This window comes from Cetorhinus maximus, chromosome 4 (assembly GCF_964194155.1).
Source record: "Cetorhinus maximus chromosome 4, sCetMax3.hap1.1, whole genome shotgun sequence".
Classification (NCBI taxonomy): domain Eukaryota; kingdom Metazoa; phylum Chordata; class Chondrichthyes; order Lamniformes; family Cetorhinidae; genus Cetorhinus; species Cetorhinus maximus.
Window position 1 is genome coordinate 64,490,913 of NC_135882.1, and position 19,450 is coordinate 64,510,362.

General features: G+C 42.1%; 1 protein-coding gene across 3 annotated transcripts in view; it reads left to right on the plus strand.

Annotated features, from left to right (window-relative positions):
- Positions 1 to 8,909, plus strand: part of pag1 (phosphoprotein membrane anchor with glycosphingolipid microdomains 1) — a 213,983-nt gene extending 205,074 nt beyond the window's left edge. For all 3 annotated transcript variants that reach the window (XM_078540252.1, XM_078540253.1, XM_078540254.1), the window contains exon 6: positions 5,618 to 8,909. In XM_078540252.1, the coding sequence (XP_078396378.1) occupies positions 5,618 to 5,989 (372 nt within the window). In that variant the 3' untranslated portion in view covers positions 5,990 to 8,909. The remainder of the gene's footprint in view (positions 1 to 5,617) is intronic.
- The last annotated feature ends 10,541 nt before the right edge of the window (positions 8,910 to 19,450 follow it).

Genomic DNA, 19,450 nt, shown 5'->3' on the forward strand with positions numbered 1-19,450 from the left:
CCTTGTTGGAGATGGTCATTGCCTGGCACTTGTGTGGTGCGAATGTTACATGCCACTTGTCAGCCCAAGCCTGGATATTGTCCAGGTCTTGCTGTATTTGGACATGGACTGTTTCAGTATCTGAGGAGTTGCGAATGGTGCTGAACATTGCGCAATCATCAGCGAACATCCCCACTTCTGATCTTGTGACGGAAGGAAGGTCATTGATGAAGCAGCTGAAGATGGTTGGGCCGAGGTTACTACCCTGAGGAATTCCTGCAGTGATGTCCTGGAGCTGAGATGACTGACCTTCAACAATCACAACCATCTTCCTTTGTGCTAGGTATGACTCCAACCAGCGTAGAGTTTTCCCCCTGATTCCCATTGACTCCGGTTATGCTAGGGCTCCTTGATGCCAAACTCTGTCAAATGCTGCCTTGATGTCAAGAGCAGCCACTGTCACCTCGCCCCGGGAGTTCAGCTCTTTTGTCCATGTTTGAATCAAGACTGTAATAAGGTCAGGAGCTGAGTGGCCCTGGCAGAACCCAAACTGGACGTCAGTGAGCAGGCTATTGCTAAGCAAGTGCCGCTTGATAGCACTGTTGATGACCCCTTCCATTACTTTACTGATGATCGAGATTAGACTGATGGGGCAGTAATTGGCCGGGTTGGAATTGTCCTACTTTTTGTGTACAGGACATACCTGGGCAATTTTTCACATAGCCAGGTAGATGCCAGTGTTGTAGCTGTATTGGAACAGCTTGGCTAGGGGTGCGGCAAGTTCTGGAGCACAAGTCTTCAGTACTATTGCCGGAATGTTGTCAGGGCCCATAGACTTTGTAGTATCCAGTGACTTCGACCGTTTCTTGATATTACATGGAGTGAATCGAATTGACTGAAGACTGGCATCTGTGATGCTGGGGACCTCCAGAGGAGGCCGTGATGGATCATCTACTCGGCACTTCTGGCTGAAGATTGTAGCAAGTGCTTCAGCCTTATCTTTTGCACTGCTGTGCTGGGCTCCCCCATCATTGAGGATGGGGATATTTGTAGAGCCTTCTCCTCCAGTGAGTTGTTTAATTGTCCACCATCGTTCACGACTAGATGTGGCAGGACTGCAGAGCTTAGATCTGATCCATTGGTTGTGGGATTGCTCAGCCCTATCTATCACTTGCTGCTTATGCTGTTTGGCACACAAGTAATCCTGTGTTATAGATTCAGCAGGCTGACACCTCATTTTTAGGTATGTCTGGTGTTGCTCCTGGCATACCCTCTTGCACTCTTCATTGAACCACAGTTGATCCCCGGGCTTGATGGTAATGGTAGAGTGGGGGATATGCCGGGCCATGAGGTTATAGATTGTGCTCGAGTACATTTCTGCTGCTACTGATGGCCCACAGCGCCTCATGGTTGCCCAGCCTTGAGTTCCTAGATCTGTTCGAAATCTATCCCATTCAGCATGGTGGTAGAGCCACACAACACGGAGTGTATCCTCAATGTGAAGGCAGGACTTCATCTCCGTAACGACTGTATGGTGGTCACTCCTACCGATACTGTCGTGGACAGATACATCTGCGGCAGGCAGATTGGTGAGGATGAGATCAAGTATGTTTTTCCCTCTTGTTGGTTCCCTCGCCACCTGCTGCAGATCCAGTCTAGCAGCTATGTCATTTAGGACTCGGCCAGCTCAGTCAGTAGTGGTGCTACCGAGCCACTCTTGGTGATGGACATTGAAGTCCCCCACCCAGAGTATATTCTGCACCCTTGCCACCCTCAGCGCTTCCTCCAAGTGGCGTCCAACGTGGAGGAGTACTGATTCATCAGCTGAGGGAGGGCAGTACATGATAATCAGCAGGAGGTTTCCTTGCCCATGTTTGAACTGATGCCATGAGACTTCATGAGGTCCGGAGTCGATGTTGAGGACTCCCAGGGCAACTCCCTCCCGACTGTATACCACTGTGTCGCCACTTCTGCTGGGCCTGTCCTGCCAGTGGGACAGGACATATCCAGGGATGGTGATGGTGATGTCTGGTGTCCCGCACTTGTTATGTTTTGGCAGGCTCCCACAGCGATGACAGTCCCGACCTCTTTGGGATTTAGCTTTTTGCAGCGGTTTGTGAAATCAACGATTTGGGGATGTCCCTGTGGTATCGGAAGATTTTTGGGCGTTTTACAATCTATCTTTTACAACAAGCTCAGCCACATGGCGCAGACTGAACCCAGCTAGCTGCAGTGATTTTAGAAACGGGCAGCTCTGACTTTTTTTACAACACTGAAGCTTTTTAAGCTAGTCCTGGCTTAGTACTAAATGTTTTGCTCATCCTGACTAGGTCCTTGATTCTGCACTCTGTGGGCATTCACAATGGATCTCCACGAGATCATGTGGAGTCTTCAGCGGCACAGAGAAGTTTTTTCTTCTGCCTTTCTACTTCCAGTTCTTCACTGCAGCTTCTTTCAGGTGATCTCCCTCTGTGTCTTCACTTCAGGTGCTTTCAGTCAGGTCAGAATGCTGCTCCTTTAGTTTACCAACTTTTGAATTTGTGCTCCAGCTTCTCTGAAGTCCTGGGTTTTTCCAATAGTTGCCATCATATTGTATGTAATATGTTCAGGAAGTCTCACGAAGAGGTTCTGAGTCTTGTATGGTTGAACATTAAGTGTTTATTGATACATCAGGAACTAGAGGACACAGATTCAAAATAATTGGCAAAAGACGTAAAAGTGATGTGAGGAAAACATTTTCACACAGAGGGTGGTTGGAATCTGGAATGAACTTGCCGAGAGGGTGGTGGAGGCAGTTTTGATTGAGGTATTCGAAAAGGAATTGGATTGCTATCTGAAAAGAGAGAATGTGTAAGGTTACGGGGATAAGGCAAGTGAGTGGGACTAGGTAGAATGCTCTTTCAGAGAGCCAGTGCAGACTCAATGGGCTGAATGACCTCCTTCTGCACTGTGAAGATTCTGTGATTCTGTGAAACATGTAACCATGTACATATGTACAGGGTATAGCCCAAGCTATGAGCTAACTTCATGCATGCTTCTACACAGGTCTCTGCCAAGTCCACAAATGACTCAAGTCCCAGGTCATCTTTACATCAAACTGTTCTACTACAGCTCTCACCTTGTCCGGATCTGGACGAAGTCCTTTTGTAGTCAGTACATGACCTATGTACTTGACTTCAGGCATCTTTAATTGTAACTTTTTCTTGTGCAGCTTCAGGTTCATCTGGCGAGCTCTCTATAGCAGTCGTATTATATTCTGATCATGATCAGCTATGGTTTCTTCCATTGTGTCTCCACATCCATAGAATAGTAGATCATCCACTATGGCTTCCACGACCACTCCGCGAAGATCACTGACTATCTCATGCTGCCTGCATTGATACTCTTCTGGAGCCATGGAAATGCCAAACGCCATGTGCATTTCCCAAATGGCATCCATAATGTTATTAGAAAACTGCTGCATTCATCCAGCTTCACTTGCTGGTAACCATCCTTAGCATCTAGGGTAGTAAGGATCTTTGCTTTGGCAAATTGCAGCAAAATTCCTTCGATGGTTGGCGTGGATAGTGAGATCTCTTCAGTGCTTTATTTAGATCCTTTGGGTCTAAGCATACTTGCAACTTTCCAGGTTGTTTCACTGCTATCATGCTGCCAATCCAGTGTGTAGGAATTGTCACTTTCTTGATTACTCCCTTCTTTTCCAGACCTCCTATCTTGTTTCTTAGGCTTGAGAGAAAGTGGAACTCCTCTTGGCAGATGCTGAATTGGTCTTACACTCTCATCTACTTGCAGATGATATTCTCCAGGTAGTCATCCAAACCCTGTAAACAAACCTTTGTACTCCTTTAGGATCTGTTCAGCAGTCAATGGTTTTGTGTGCTATCACATGTTAATCTCTGTTGGCACGGTTAAGGTTGCCAGTCCAAGCTTTAGACTTGTTCCAACTGAGATGAGTGGCTGTTGCGTATCAACAATGATCAGGAGCTCTAGATCTTCATTTTTGCCATTGCATTAGGCTCTTAGACTAATTTGTCCTCTCAATATGAGTATCATGCCATCATATTGCCTCAACCTTACTTCCGAGGGCTTCATTTTTGGATTGTCATGTTGAGCCATGTCGCACAAGTCTGTGATGGTCATGATGTTGCATGTCGCACCAGTGTCTACCTGACACTTCTCTATCACTTGATGCTCTCCTGTGGTCATCATTCTAACAGTCACAAACCATTTATCACCTATAGACTTGACGGAACTAACCTGTTGTATGGTGTATAGTACTTCATCAGACTCTTTGGCTGATATCCCTCCAGTAGTTATTGTATAGGCTTGTTTTCCTTCTTTCTAGCCAAACACTTGTGTGCTAAATGAATCAAATTCTTGCAGTTAAAACACTGCTTTCTCCATGCTGGACAATCCTGCTCTTCCTTTGCATGAAGGCCCCCCCCTCACAGTATTTGCATCCTGCCCTTTGTCTTTGATCTGCTTTTTTGACCTGGAATGTGTCTCAGTATAACGTATCTCCTGGTCTGTTTTGATGTTTTACAGCCTCCATGCTTCTGCGCATGTCCATCACTTTCTTGAGATTAAGTTTCTCCTCTCTCAGTAGACTTGCTCTCACTGACAGACCTCTTATGCCTAAGACAATTCTATCTTTAATAAGATCATCTTTTAATTGCCCAAATTCACAGGATTCTGTAAGCTATGTTACTGCAGACCCCTACTGATCAATGGACTCTTTCACTTTGAGCCCTAGTATTAAATACCTAGCATTCATAAGTTATGTTCACTTGGTGTTCAAACTATGTCTTCAAGGTTTTCAAAGTTTCTGTGGTCTGTTTTTCTTTTCTTTGGACAGATTTAGGGTGGAATACAATTTGTAGTAGTCCCTCCCCAGCAGTGTTAAGTGTTGCTACTCGTATCGGCTCCAGCTTGTTAATTAAATCTGTTGCAGTCTTGTAGTTTTGCCATTGCAAGTGGAAACATTGCCAGTTCTGTTGTATATCTCCTTTCATTTCAACAGGAGCTGGGAGTGGAAAATTTAGTCATTTTTCTCTCGCCCAGTATTTTACTTGCAGCCTTCAGCTTGTGTTAGTTTTTCCTTGTCTGTCTTTTTTCAGCAGCTTGTAGCAGGTTGCAACACTACAGTGCTGTGGCTGCTCTTCCAACTTTTCAAAACTCAATCTCAGCTCCACTCCTGACACTATGTTATGAGCTCAAAGACTACAGACTTTCTAGTGTAGTGTCTTTATTGAATTGAATGTATCATGGCTGCCCCCAGACATTCTCTCATGGCAGAGGTCACATAATTGTGGCAAGATGTAGTAATGATTACATTTCAAAACCCAAACAGCACAAATCTTTAGATAGTACAATGGATGGTACCTTTAACCTCTTGGTTATCAGATAAGCTAAGAGTTCCTGAATTATGCATTACAATAGTATCAATCAAGTGGAAGAATACTAACTATGAATTATTTTGGAGTTTGTTGACATTTATATTTGTTCAGTCAGCATCAGTTTGGAAAGTGGTATTTTCGAACTCATAATACAATGCGCCCAAATCTGTAAAAGAAAATTTTTTGATGTGGCTTGGTTTGACAATCTGGAATTCTAATGCTGGTTAATTGTTTCTTTCTAGATTGCAGCCATGTACTCCACTGTGAATAAACCAGCAAAGCAATGGTCTCAAGCAGAGGCAGAGCAGGAAGGTGGATATGCCAGCATTGATGAGGTGACGCCTCAAAGAAGTCCATCTACAGCCAGTCATCTTTATGCATCTGTAGCTGACTATGAAAGAGAACCCAAAGTTGCAGATCAGAATGAACCTGTAAATGATGTGGGGGAGGACATTGATCCAGGGTATGAACCCATCAGAGCTCTGAAAGAGGAATCTCCAGAACAGGAAGCTGAATCTAATGGAAACCAATCTCTGTGCACAGAAGGCGAGAACCATTATGAAAGCATCCATGAATTGCAACAGAAACAAAACATGAATAACCCTAATGTCTAATTGTGGAAATCATTTAGCACATCTGAGACACAAATTTTAGGCTTTTATTTTAAAATTATTTGCTTGGCATTTCTTATAGAAGCACCTTGTAAACAACATGTAAGGAGGAAATAATTCCTGATTACGTCTACTCGTGCTCCAATACATTAATGAATATTTTATCTCTGTTGAATCAGGCTTTTGGGGAAGAAGAACGATTCCTGGGTGTCTGAATGGGAGGAGTTTATTGGTGATTTATTTCCACTCAGCCTGTTTTTATGCACAAAGTAACATTAAATTGCAGAAATAAATAGCTGCAATTAGTGCAGCTGTGTTCTTTACAGAATGCAGTAAAATGAACTGAGCACTTACATTTGGTATATTTTAATTGGGGACAGAAAGGTGGTTTTATTTTCATAAATTAATGAATTCTGAGTGCACAGCAAAATGAGCATTTCTCTTTTGGTGGAGGTGCATTAGTAAATTGCTATGTGGTACAAAAATCATTAGAAAGTGAATACTTGTGTAAATAAGCAAATAGGAAGAAAGTTAAAGTTTAAATGATTATTTTCCAAATAAATTAGAATTAGGTACTTAATTCAACAGGGCTCAACCACAGTGACACATCTCAGTAAGAGATTTTCCTGTTTTAAGCTTGGCACCTGGATATGAACTAGCCCTCAGTTAATTTCCCTTACTGGTACTAGTATCTTACTGTTACTCTAACTGGAAAACCATCATGAAGGATTTTGTTGACTTGCATTGAGTGCAAACTTTATTTCTACTTTTCAAAGGACAGACATAAGAATGTAGAAAGTGAGCCACTAGACATGATGTCTTCACCCAACTCATTCGTGTACCAGCAATGAACCTTCAGAACTGCACTTGCAGCTCAAATAATATCAAAGCACAAAATCTCCAGGACATGTTTATTCAACACAGAACATTTGTTATGACTGGGAAGTAAACAAAATTCTCTTCTATATCCCTGTAGTCTTCCTCCATTTTTGCACCAGAGACTTGCCTGCCTACTAATTTCAGACTTAGCTAAAGAGCTACTAGGTAACCTGTTGGATCACTTATTTAAAGGAAAACTGCTCTTTGAATGTTGATATAATAGAAATATTTAAAAAGAAACTCAGTCACCCCATATATCAGCTTCAATGTACAGCCCCTCCAAAAATTGCTTATGACTGCCTCCTACAGATGTTAGACATGCAGTGCATTGTAACTCATTGGAGCAACATGGTTAGCACTACAACTCCTTCAGGCCTAAATAGATGTAGGTTTGACCTGTTGATAAACAGGGCAGGCAGTTAGAAATAAGCATGGATCTGCTTTAGACATTGTCATGTCAAATCTGGCACAATTCCTCCAGATTCATTCTTCAAGTAAATAGTTTGTTAAATAAGGGTTTTGCATTTCTAGATATAGGAAGATGTTAGTCATCTTCAAAAGCTTCCAAGTTAAGACCTATTAATTCCAAATGTACTAGGCACTTGGTTTGATTATGAACATGTGCTTTGCATCATGAACCATAATCTTGTTTAGTTTGCTGTGCCCTTTGAGTGCTAGATCCCAATTAACAGATGCCTCCATTGTTTTGTAATTCCTGCCCTTTTACATTTGTGAGGATCGTAACCTTCATCACATTTCTACAGTCTAGCATCAAAATGTGTTGCTGGAACTGTGGCAATATCATCCTCAGAAAGCAACACACCAGGTTCAAATAATGTAGGTGAATGTTTCACTGTTTCATTTGATTACCTTTGCAATAGGGAAGAATTTTGCTGAACCTTAGTTTAGGAGATTGGATTAACCAGCAAGGATTGAATGTTGTAATCTAAGATTAGACGGAGATAAAAGACTGCTAAGTAAACAACACCTAATAGATTTCGGAGATCATGAAAACGATCAACAAGGGTAGGTTAATAGCATTAATAAGTTAGTAGTTTGGAGTTCTACCTGATTATCTTTGGCCTTTAAAGAGAATCTTTACAGTGTGTTACCACTAGAATTTTCACAAGCTAAGTAGTTCACAAATTAGATTATATAATTGGAGGAACATGATAGTTGTCATTTTTTCATTCTGTTCTTTGTTCTAACATAACCTAAAAAAAAATTCTAATACAGACAGTATACATGTAGAATTTGCGGAATCTACAAAACATCAGGACAGCCTTTCATTACTTGGATTTAATTCAATACTGGAATATCAAGAATAATTGTCTACTATCAGTTTGCTGCAATCAACATGAATTTAGAAAGAGAAGATCCTACCTAACCAATTTATTCAACTTCTTTGAGGAAGTTATAACCCATGTGCACTGCAGTTAGTCCTATGGCATGGTGTGCCCTGACTTCCAAAAGGCTTATGATAAAGTTCTATATGTAAGTCTTAAACACAAAGTTGTGGGGACTCAGAGTAAACCCTGAGAATGGATAGGAAAAGCTGATGAGTAGGAGACAATGAGTGCTCATTTAAAGGAGTTATGTTGGAGAGGGGATAAAACACTGGATTCAGAAACTCGATGCAAAGTGGCCAAGTTTATAGGAATTAGAAGAGGAAACTCATAAATTACAATACAAAGTGGATAAAATATGCAAGTGGACAGAATAATGGCTGATGAAATTTAATGCAGATAAGTGTGAAATGTTTCAGATCGGAAGGTAAAATAGATTGCATGCATGCTTAATGAATTATGGCAAAATAACTAAGGATGAAGCTGAAAGAGGCCTCGGAGACTTTTTGTAGCTTTGACATTAAGCATGCCTGACCAATGCAGAGCAGCAAATAGCAAATGTTGACTACATTAGCAAAACAGTAAAATACAAGTCAAAGGAAACATTATAGTGCTCTGATTAAAGTATAGAAGAAAAAGATGCAGAATATTGCTTCAAATTACAGTAATAGGACAAATAAAAGGTAATTGTACGACTACTATCAGGAAATTTGGTTTCAACATGTAGAAATAGACACTCAAAAAATTGGAGGCAAAAGCCTTAGAAACATTTGAGAAACAATTGGTTTCTACAATAGATGAACTTTAGGATTTCTCCAGACGGATGAATTATGATGGGCCAAATTAGCTTCCTCATCCATAATTATCTTGTGATCATGCCAAGAAGAAGAACAATGGATCTCAGAATTTGAAGCCAATTCTGTTGTAATTTTTCCAATGCCATTAACAGTCCAACAGTGGTACCTCTACCACTCGTTTGCTATGAATTCAAAGACGACCCAAAGACGGCTTTATCCGTCATTAAATGGAATTTTGTGTTTTTTTGTGGTAGTAACAGAAATGCATCTGGTTTTCGGAACAGGAGTAGTCCATATGGCCCCTTGAGCTCTGCCATTCATTGTGATTATGGCTGATGTTCTGCTTCAACTCCACTTTACAACCCGTTCCCTTTTCTCTTGATTCCCTGAGATCAAAAATCTATTTATCTTTGCCTTGAATATGTTCACAGGTGGGGCATCCACAACCGAGAATTCCAAAGGGTCACAATCCTCATCTCAATCCCCTTATCCTGAGACTCTGCCCCCATGTTCTAGACTCCCCAGGCTTGAAAGAACCCTGTCAAACCCCTTTTGAATTTTGTATGTTGCAATGAGATCTCTTTTAAACTCCAGAGAGCATAGGCCCAATTTACTGAGCTTCTCCAGAGAACCACCCTCTCATCTGAGAAACGAATCTAGGAAACCTTGACTGTTCCATCTCCAAGGCTAAAACTGTGCACAGTACTCCAGGTGTAGTCTCATAAAAGCCCCACACCATTTGTTCTTGTACTACAGTCTCCCCACAATAAAAGTCAACATGCTTCCTAATTGCTTGCTCTGCCTACATGCTAACTTTGCATTGCTTGTACGAGTATACCCTAGTGTTTTTGAACCTCAACATTGAAAAGTTTCGCCCTTAAAAAATATTCTGCTTTTCTCTTCTTATTACCAAAATAAATAATCTCACATTTCCCCACATAATACTCCATCTGTCACCTTCTTGTCCACTTACTTGACCTGTCAATGGGTGGGATTTAATGGGCCCAAAAGGTGTCTTGCCTACAGGTTGGAGAATGGGTGGGGAATCCCCATCAGTTCCATGGGAGAGGCCCAACAGAATTAAGGACCCATCAGGCATTTAACTGGCTAGTGTTAGGCTTTCCCCAGGATTCAGGACCTCTGGACAGAAATCACACCCACTGAGAACTGCTGGCCAATCAGTGACAGGTCCTCATTGCTGTCAGTGCCACTGGGAGCAGTGGCACCTTCTGGTAATTCACCCAGGATCAACGAGAAACTCCAGGCCAAAGGCTGGTTGGGTGTTGCAGTGTGGGGGGTTTGGGGTGTTGCAAGGGGTTGGAGGCAAGGGCAGGGGAGTGGCTTTTGTGCCCCTGCCCCTCCCCCCTCCCCTGGCCAGGTGTCTCACAGCATGGCCAGTGAACCATTGAAATCTCCTTCCATATCAGCGGGATTGGAAGATCGCGCTGGCGTGAGGGGCTGGAAAATTCAGGCCCAAGTGTCTGACAAAGAGGCACCCCTGGCAAGCCAATGACAAACCCAATGGGGCAGCCTTTGGAAGGCACGGGAGAGCCTTGCGGCTCCCATTTAATTCCTGAGCCAGTACTAAATAGCAGTGGGCTCAGGGATACTAGCTGTCAATTGACTGATTAATGATCTTAATTGACATCCTGCTGCCAGCAGTCGAATACCCACATTAATCGGGGGGCAGTTTTCCCAACACTGGGAATTTGTCCCCTGTACTCTTGTACTCTTGCCCAATTCTCCCAACCGCTCACAATCCCCAAGCCCCCCCGGTCACCATGCCCACTCCAGTGGGCTGAATTTTATCTTTGTGCCCTCCTCATAGCCCACCTAGCTTTGTATTGTCAGAAAACTTGGATACATTGCTCTCAGCCTTTTAAGTCATTAATATAGATTGTAAATAGCTGATCCACAGCCAACTTGAAAATGCCTCATTTATCCTTACTCTCTGCTTCCTGTATATTAACGAATCCTCCATCCACGCTAATATATTACCCCCAATCCCATCTTGCCTATTAATCTTTTGTGTGACACATTTATCGAATGCCTTTCGGAAACCCAAGCATACTACATCTACTGGCTGTCCTTTATCTACCCTATTAGTTACACCCTCAAAAAAACTCTTAATAAATTTGTCAAACACTATTTCCCTTTCATAAAACCACGTTGACGCTGTCTGATCATTCTGTGGTTTTCTAAGTGCATTGTTAAGACTTCCTTAATCAATTCCAGCATTTTCCTGATGGTCCTGAAGCAATGTTGGGTTGTTCATACACTCAAAATGGTAATGCCTAGACAACAAAGTCAGAGTCGTGCTCCTTTGTAGAACCTGGAAGGCAATGAAATAAACTGCCAACTATAGATAGAATTGGTACTTGCTATGCACAAATTGGCCCCTAGAGAAACTCTAGCCTCTATATTAGTGCCATATATAGCATCTTAAGTTGTTTCAATTTGAACTTGTTTTAGGTCCGTATCATAATTAAATATTTAAAACTCACAAGTTTCAGTTAGCAATGATAGCACATTTAGTCAATTAGGCCAATTTGGTGTCTTTTGAAAAGGTATGTCTTGTAATTGTAGTTTAAATATGAATGCTGACAATGTATAATGCACAATAAGGTGCCACAGGGAGAGTTAGCGTGTCAATAATTTTAGCAGAATCCTTTCTCTACTGCTGACATTGAAACCAAATCTTTCAAGTGCAGGAAACAATGGATCAATGAAAGAACAATGGCAGGTTGCTTGGAATCAGTAAATGATTTGATATAAATACATTAAAAGAGAGGTTTGCTGGGGCAGGGGAAATGCTAACAAAATAGAACTGATCTAATGCTGTACTTCCAACTCACTAAAAGAACTTGGTGCAAAACTTCCATATTCCTTAAGTCTATTTACCAGTTATACCTGTTGTACTACAATATTTGTCAACCTCTATTATTTGTCTTAATAATAAGAAAACATGGTACTTATTACATGAAGTTCAACAACTTTTGTATTCACTTTTAAAAACTTTTTTGTACTTTTTTAAATTGCAAGATATTTGCATACAGTTGATTTTGCTGAAGGCTAATAGGGTACATTTCTAAATCATTTCTATTGTAAAATAATCTGTTTTTATTTCATTTTAAATGCTTAAAAATTCAGTAAATTTATTTAGTAAAATGGAATAGTTTTAATGAAGAGATGTTCGTTGAACATTTTTTTCAGCTGGGGCAAAAGAAGATCACTTCTGCATCATTTTCATTACAGTAATGTCCTATGCAAGTGATCTGACATATTTCAATGTGTTTTACATCATGTTGAGTTTTTGGGAAATATAAACTGGAAAACAATTTTCGTAAAGTTTATTGTTTTAAATATGGGTAATACACTTTATGCTGAAGTTCTTCATCACAAAATCTATACTTCAGTTTACTGAAATTTGGCCCTCTGTTACCAATAGATTTAGAATTAATCATATTGATTTTCTAAATTTGGGGAAGAAACTACTGCCAAGTACTAATCCCACTTCTCCTACTATGTAAATAAACAGCTAATATGTATTGGAACCTTGGGTTACATCTGCTGTCAGAAGCCTGATGATTTACTATAATGTCTTTGTCACATTACTATAGTAATGGGACCATGCTGTGTTTAAGTATAGAAATAATTTGACCAATCAGATTTTTGATTTTTTTTATTCAAGCAGGAATCAATTAATGTCACATGGTAACTATTCCTAATTTACCTTGTCTTTTCCCTTGTTATTTACAACCTTGGTGTCCTGCATTTGGTCCATTACTGTGGTTTCTTGATGTTAAAAATATGTGTGGGAATTGATGGATTGTGTGCAAATTAGTGAATAATTGGCAACGTTGTTAAATAAAGGTAAATTTGTTTAGGTTTATTTTGTTGTATACATTAAGTCCTTTTGAACCTCGTTTGATACCCATAAAAGTTGTATTTTTACTGAAGTTACCGCAAAATCTTTCATTTCCTGCAAAGAAAGCAAAATGCCACAAAATACAGTTTTTAACAAAGCTAACTTTCAAGCCAAAGAGCTAACTATTTAAAGATTGCAGCCATGTCCAAAATGTTCTTTTGATCAAAATGCCAGAAAGTACCATGATCCGTTTGTAAGAGATTCTGGCTATAACACTCCTGAAGATGACCACTGTCAGATATTATCTGGGGGACAACATAGCTGGGAACATAAAGTGGTCAACACATCTAACTTAATCTGGTAATGGAAGAAGCTCACACACATGCACCTCATAGTAAGGCTGAATGGATGTCAATCAGTAGGAAACTTGACTAATTTTTGAGCCTAATGAAAGGGAAATCATGTTTGACAAATTTACTGAAGTTCTTTGAGGATGTTACAAGCTGGGTGGATAAAGGGGGACCAGTAGATGTAGTATATTTGGATTTCCAAAAGACATTAGATAAGGTGCCACATAAAAGGCTACTACACAAACTGATAGTGTTGGGGGCCATATATTAGCAATGGTTAGAGGATTGGCTAACTAACAGGGAGTCAGGAAAAATTGATCATAATCAAATTGCCAAACTGTAACTAGTGAGATGCCATAGGGATCAGTGCTGGGTCTTTAGCTATTTACAATCTATATCAACAACTTGGATGAAGGGACCAAATGTAGCTAAACTTGCTGATGATACAAAGGTAGGAAAGCAAGTTGTGACGAGGACACGAAGAATTATATTTTTGTGGTTGAGGCATGTATCGGGGATTTTCCCAACCCCAGCCTGGAGGAGCCTGCCCTATTTTTGTGTCAGAGAGGCAGGCATGGGCTGGAGACCAGACGGCTGCCTTCGATGGCAGGCCCCATGCGGCAATGGAGGTGGGCAGAATTTTTTTATTCGTTCATGGGATGTGGGTGTTGCTGGTTAGGCCAGCATTTATTGCCCATCCCCTAATTGCTCTTGAGAAGGTGGTGGTGAGCTAAGTAGTTGGGGCAAGGGTCCAAATTTACAAAGATGTGGTAAATCAAAGAATAGAGACATGGCAAAAGAGAAAGGTATTATTACAGGAAATGAAAAACAGAGCGTGACAGGAAGGGATAGAGTGTACAAATATAACAGTAAATCAACAGATGAGACTAGAGGTTATAAAAAGAATAAAAGGATAAAACTAAAGGCTCTATCTGAATGCATGTAGCATTCAAAACAGAACTGATGAACTGAGAGCGCACATAGAAATAAATAAGTACGATTTGATAGCCATTACAGAGACATGGCTGCAAGAGGACATGGATTGGAACCTGAATATTAAAGGGTATAGGCCACTTAGGAAGAACAGGAACAGATGGAGGGGTGTTAGTTAATGATGGTATTACCACAATAGAGAGGGATGACCTAAGTTCAGGAAACCAGGATGTGGAAATAGTTTGGGTAGAAATGAGCAATGGTAAAGGCAAGAAGTCATTTGTGGGAGTCTTGTACAGGCCCCCCTAATAGTAACCACAAGATACGATGGAGCATAAAGGAAGAAATAATGGGAACTTGTCAGAAAGGCACAGCGATAATCATGGGAGATTTTAATCTACATATAGACTGGAAAAGTCAGATGGGCAAAGGTAGCCTAGATGAGTTTATAGAATGTTTCTTAGAACAGCATGTTCTGTAGCCAACCAAAGAGCAGGCTATACTAGAGCTGGTATTGTGCAATGAGATGGGATTAATTAATGATCTCATAGTGAAGGTGCCCCTCGGTGGCAACGACCATAATATGATTGAATTTTACATTCAGACTGTGGGAGAGAGGAGTGGGCCCAAGTCTAGTTTTTTTAAACTTAAATAAGAGCAATTACGAGGGTGTAAAAGCAGAGCTGGCTGAGGTGAATTTGCAAATTAGGTTAAGGGATAGGTCAATAGAGATGCAGTGGCAAACATTTAAGGGGATATTTCAGAATACATTGATTAGATACATTCCAACAAGTAAGAAAAAGTCCAAGGGACAGACACACCATCCATGGTTAACTAGAAATGTTAAAGATAGTATCAAACTTAAAGCATATAATTGTGCAAAGATAAGTGGAAGGCCAGAAGATTGGACAGAATATAAGGAACAGCAAAGGATAACTCAGAGATTAATAAAGGGGGAAAAATTAGAGTATGAGAGAAAGCTGACCAGAAATATAAAAACAGATAGTGAGAGTTTCTATAAATATTTTAAAAAGAAACAAGTTAACAAAGTGAGGGCTGGCCCTATAGAAAGTGAGTCTGGAGAACTGATAATGGAAAACAAGGAAATGGCAAATGAATTGAACAGGTATTTTGCATCAGCCTTTACGAAAGAGGATACAAGTAACATCCCAGAAGCATCTACAAATCAGGAAATGGGAGGTAGGGAGGAACTCTGGAAAATTACAATCACCAGGGGGACTGCCTCCTCTCAGGACACTCCAAGGGTGCGCAGCCGCTCACAGCCCCCTCTGCCTGTGACCCGATCCACTTGAGCTTCTCAGGCTGCTGAGGGCGCTTCTGCCCCTGAGCAGGTGACACTTATCCGGCTGGGACCCTCCAGGTCACTAAAGGCCTGCCAAGGTCATCATAGACATCAGGACGTAGCAGTCAGCAGGCTGCCTCCACCTCTGCTGAGGATATCGGGGCTGCACCCAGGCGTAGCACCAGAGTTAGGAAACTTAAGGAAAATTGATGTCACTTTTGGATCACAGGTGTGCTAGACATGTAACTAAATTGCACTTTTGTTAATACATTTTTTGGTTATGTGACTTCCTGTCAACTGAAGGTGTTGTGATTTTGTACTTTGGAATCCTCTTATTTCAAGGTTTAGCCTTCCTCCCACTCAGTGATAGTGTCCCACTGTGAGATTCACATTCCTGTGATGTCAACCTCAGTTGAATTAGTATCTGCACCCCTTGTATGATGTCAGGGAGATGTGTTTAAATCTTTATTGGGAGTGTGTGATGTAAGCGTTTCTCACCCTTCTTCCTCAAAGAACACCATTGAGTGAGGCCAGCCTATCAGCATTGATAATCTAGTGGCATGTGGGTCTCCTCAGTGGTAGTGACAGAAGACAAGACATGCACAGGAGGAGGAGATCCCTAAGCATATCCACATCTTAGTCATAGCAGCGTTGGCATCATTAGATGGCGGCGAAGACTTCAAGTCTTCTCCCACATCAATCTTGTTCCTAAGTGGGCTCTCAGTTCCCAGAGTGAGCTCACTCACAGGACCCTACGGACCAAAGCAAAGATCATGGGCCTGGCGATTCATGAGGCAAATGTGAATGCGGGACTCATTCTTGCTGCAAGTGGGTGGACATCCCCTGGGTTGAAAGAAGATGGCTTTGAAGGCTAGCGGAGATGTGGCCATATTCCCTCTCTTGACTTTACTCTTCCTGGAACCTGTCATAGCAGCGTTGGCATCATTAGGTGGCGGCGAAGACTTCAAGTCTTCTCTCACATCGATCTTGTTCCTAAGTGGGCTCTCAGTTCCCAGAGTGAGCACACTCACAGGACCCTATGTATCATGGGCACGTCTCCCACGTCTTCCTCCATGGAGTGATTGCGCTCATACTGACCCTCAGCAACCTCCTGAGGTTCCTGGGCCTCTGGATCTGCACTCTAGGGAAGCCAGAGATGGTGGCGAAGCTGGTGAACCTTGCAGCCTGGCTATCTTTGTCCAGAGTAAACCTGACATAAAGATAGGCCTTCCTGTAAAGGGCATCAATGACCTAATTTATGCATCAATGTGTTGCGGACTGAGATGCCGCACAGGTCTCCTGTTGATTCTTGGAAAGAACCAGAGGGAAAGAAATTGAGACCAATGGTCACCTTCAAAGCCACTGGCAGGGGATACCCTCCAACTCCACGTGGCATCAGGTCTTCACGAAGAATGTGGCATATGTGATATACCAGAGCTCGGGACAAGCGCAGACGTGCACGGCATTGCCTCTCACTCATTTGTAAATAGGAGACTGTTGGATGATAAACTCTCGGTCTGGTGAATCGCCTCCATTGTCTGGGTCTCTCCTCCTGACCCTTCTGTTCATTCTGTGGCTCCGCTTGACCACGTCCCTCCTGCCGAAGCTGCGTGTGGAGTCGCCTCTCCCTGTTTCACCTCCTCCATTGCATAAGGACCCTAACATGGGCAGCATTGAGCCCTGGATTTATGTGCTTTTGCCTTCTCTCTGAAAGGAAACATTGAAGACATTAATGATTCAAGGGGCAAGAAAGTGAAGCTCGGAAGAGGACATGTTTGGAGACTGTCCTTAGTTTTTCCTGCCCTACTTGCATGGTGGCTGATGCCGCCTTATCCCTGAGACACAAGCACACACATCGAGGTGACTAAGATGGCATCGCAGATATGTAACATCTTGAGCCCTGTGTGCGATGCTAAAGTTTCAGTGAGATGAGTGACCCAACCTAGCTCTGTGCTCCAATTTCTGATGTGGCATATTAATGACCAATCAGTTGCTCATGGTCAATGAGCGGATGCCCTTTGTTCCATTAGGAGTGTCATATCTGGTAAACACATGATAGGTCTTCATTGATGGAATGCCATATACAATACAGCTGTGTCTCCCTCACTATTGCCTGCACTCCAAAATTCTACATTCCTATGTGTTGCACTTGAGATGCAGCGACTGTGATGTGAAGCCTCTGAGTTCTGAGTAGCCCTTTCACAGTGCTAATGAATCCATTGGCTTTACGTGGCTTTCATCACAGGGAAGTCTCCCTCCTTTCTTTCTAAGCAGACTCCTGCTCACTCCAGCAGCAACAAGAGGTTAGAGGGTGACCCCAGAAAGGCCCCTTCATGTTCACCCTTCCCCCTGACTGCTGTTCCACAGCCTTCCCTCCCCGTTGACCCCTTTGTGTTTGTCAGCCCAACCCCTTGCCTCACAACCCACCCCCAGTTGAAATGCTAGTCTGTGAAAGTGGAGGCCTGCATTAGTACCACAGCAGAGTTGTGTTCCTCAGGACAATGAAAGCAAAGCAAAGGAGCATTCCAACCCTATAGCCCTAGCAGAATGGCATTTATCACAATAAGACCAGCGCAGTGCTTTGGCAGGTATATTCCACTCACCTCAAAGTTACCAGCGAACTGAAGTCCGTCTTGTGCACACCCCTTTTCAAATGGGTTTGATGCCGGTGTAATTTCCCACTGGCGTGACGGGAGTTTGGAAGGCATGGCAAGATTCCAGCGAGTAGCTGTTTTAATGAGCATTCGTGAATGCAAATGGCATTTATGCCACTATTTGGCAGAATAACTGACCCGACGTGAAAACACCTTCAGAAGAATTATGACCTATTTTTACAACGGCGGGTTTCTGATTTTTTTGCCTCCCGCTGGATTCTCTGCTCTCACCCGCACCATGGGATGGGAGGATTCTGCCCAACGAGTGGGCAAGAACATGGCAGATGGAGTGTAATGTAAAAAAATGTGAGATTATCCACTTTGGTAGGAGGGCCAGATGTGCAAAGTACTTCTTTAATGGTGAGAGATTAGAAAGTGTAGATGTACAAAGGGACCTGGGTGCCCTTGCCAATAAGTCACTGAAAGGTAACATGCAGGTGTAGCAAGTAATTAGGAAGGCTAATGGAATGTTGGCCTTTATTGCAAGAGGATTTGAATATGGGAATAGCAAAGTCTTGCCTCAATTGTGTAGAACCTTGGTTAGACTGCACTTCGAGTAGTGTGTGCAGTTTTGTTTCCCTTACCTTAGGATATTATTGCCATAGAGGGAGTGCAATGAAAGTCGCCAGACTTCGTCCTGGGATGGCAGGACTGTCTATGAAGAGAGATTGGGGAAACTGGGACTGTATTCTCTAGAAAATTATCTGTATAGCATAAAACAATGGCAGAATCGGACAGAGTCAGCATGGATTTATGAAAGGGAAATCATGCTTGACAAATCTTCTGAAATTTTTCAAGGATGTAACTAGTAGAGTTGATGAGGGGAAGCCAGTGGATGTGGTTTATTTGGACTTTCAGAAGGCTTTCGACAAAGTCCCACATAAAAGTTGGCATGTAAAATTAAAGCGCCTGGGATTGGGGGTAGTGTATTGAGATGGATAGAAAACTGGTTGGCAGACAGGAAACAAACAGTAGGAATAAATGGTTCTTTTTCCAAATGGCAGGCAGTAACTATTGGGGTACCGCAGGGATCGGTGCTGGGGCCCCAGTTATTCACAATATATATTAATGGTTTAGATGAGGGAACTAAATGTAATGTCTCCAAATTTGCAGATGACACAAAGCTGGGTGGGAGAGTGAGCTGTGAGGAGGATGCAGAGATGCTTCAGTGTGATTTGGACAAGCTGAGTGAGTGGGCAAATGCATGGCAGATGCAGTATAACGTGGATAAATGTGAGGTTATCCACTTTGGTATCAAAAACAGGAAGGCAGATTATTATCTGAATGGCTATAAATTGAGAGAGGGGAATGTACAACGAGACCAGGATGTCCCC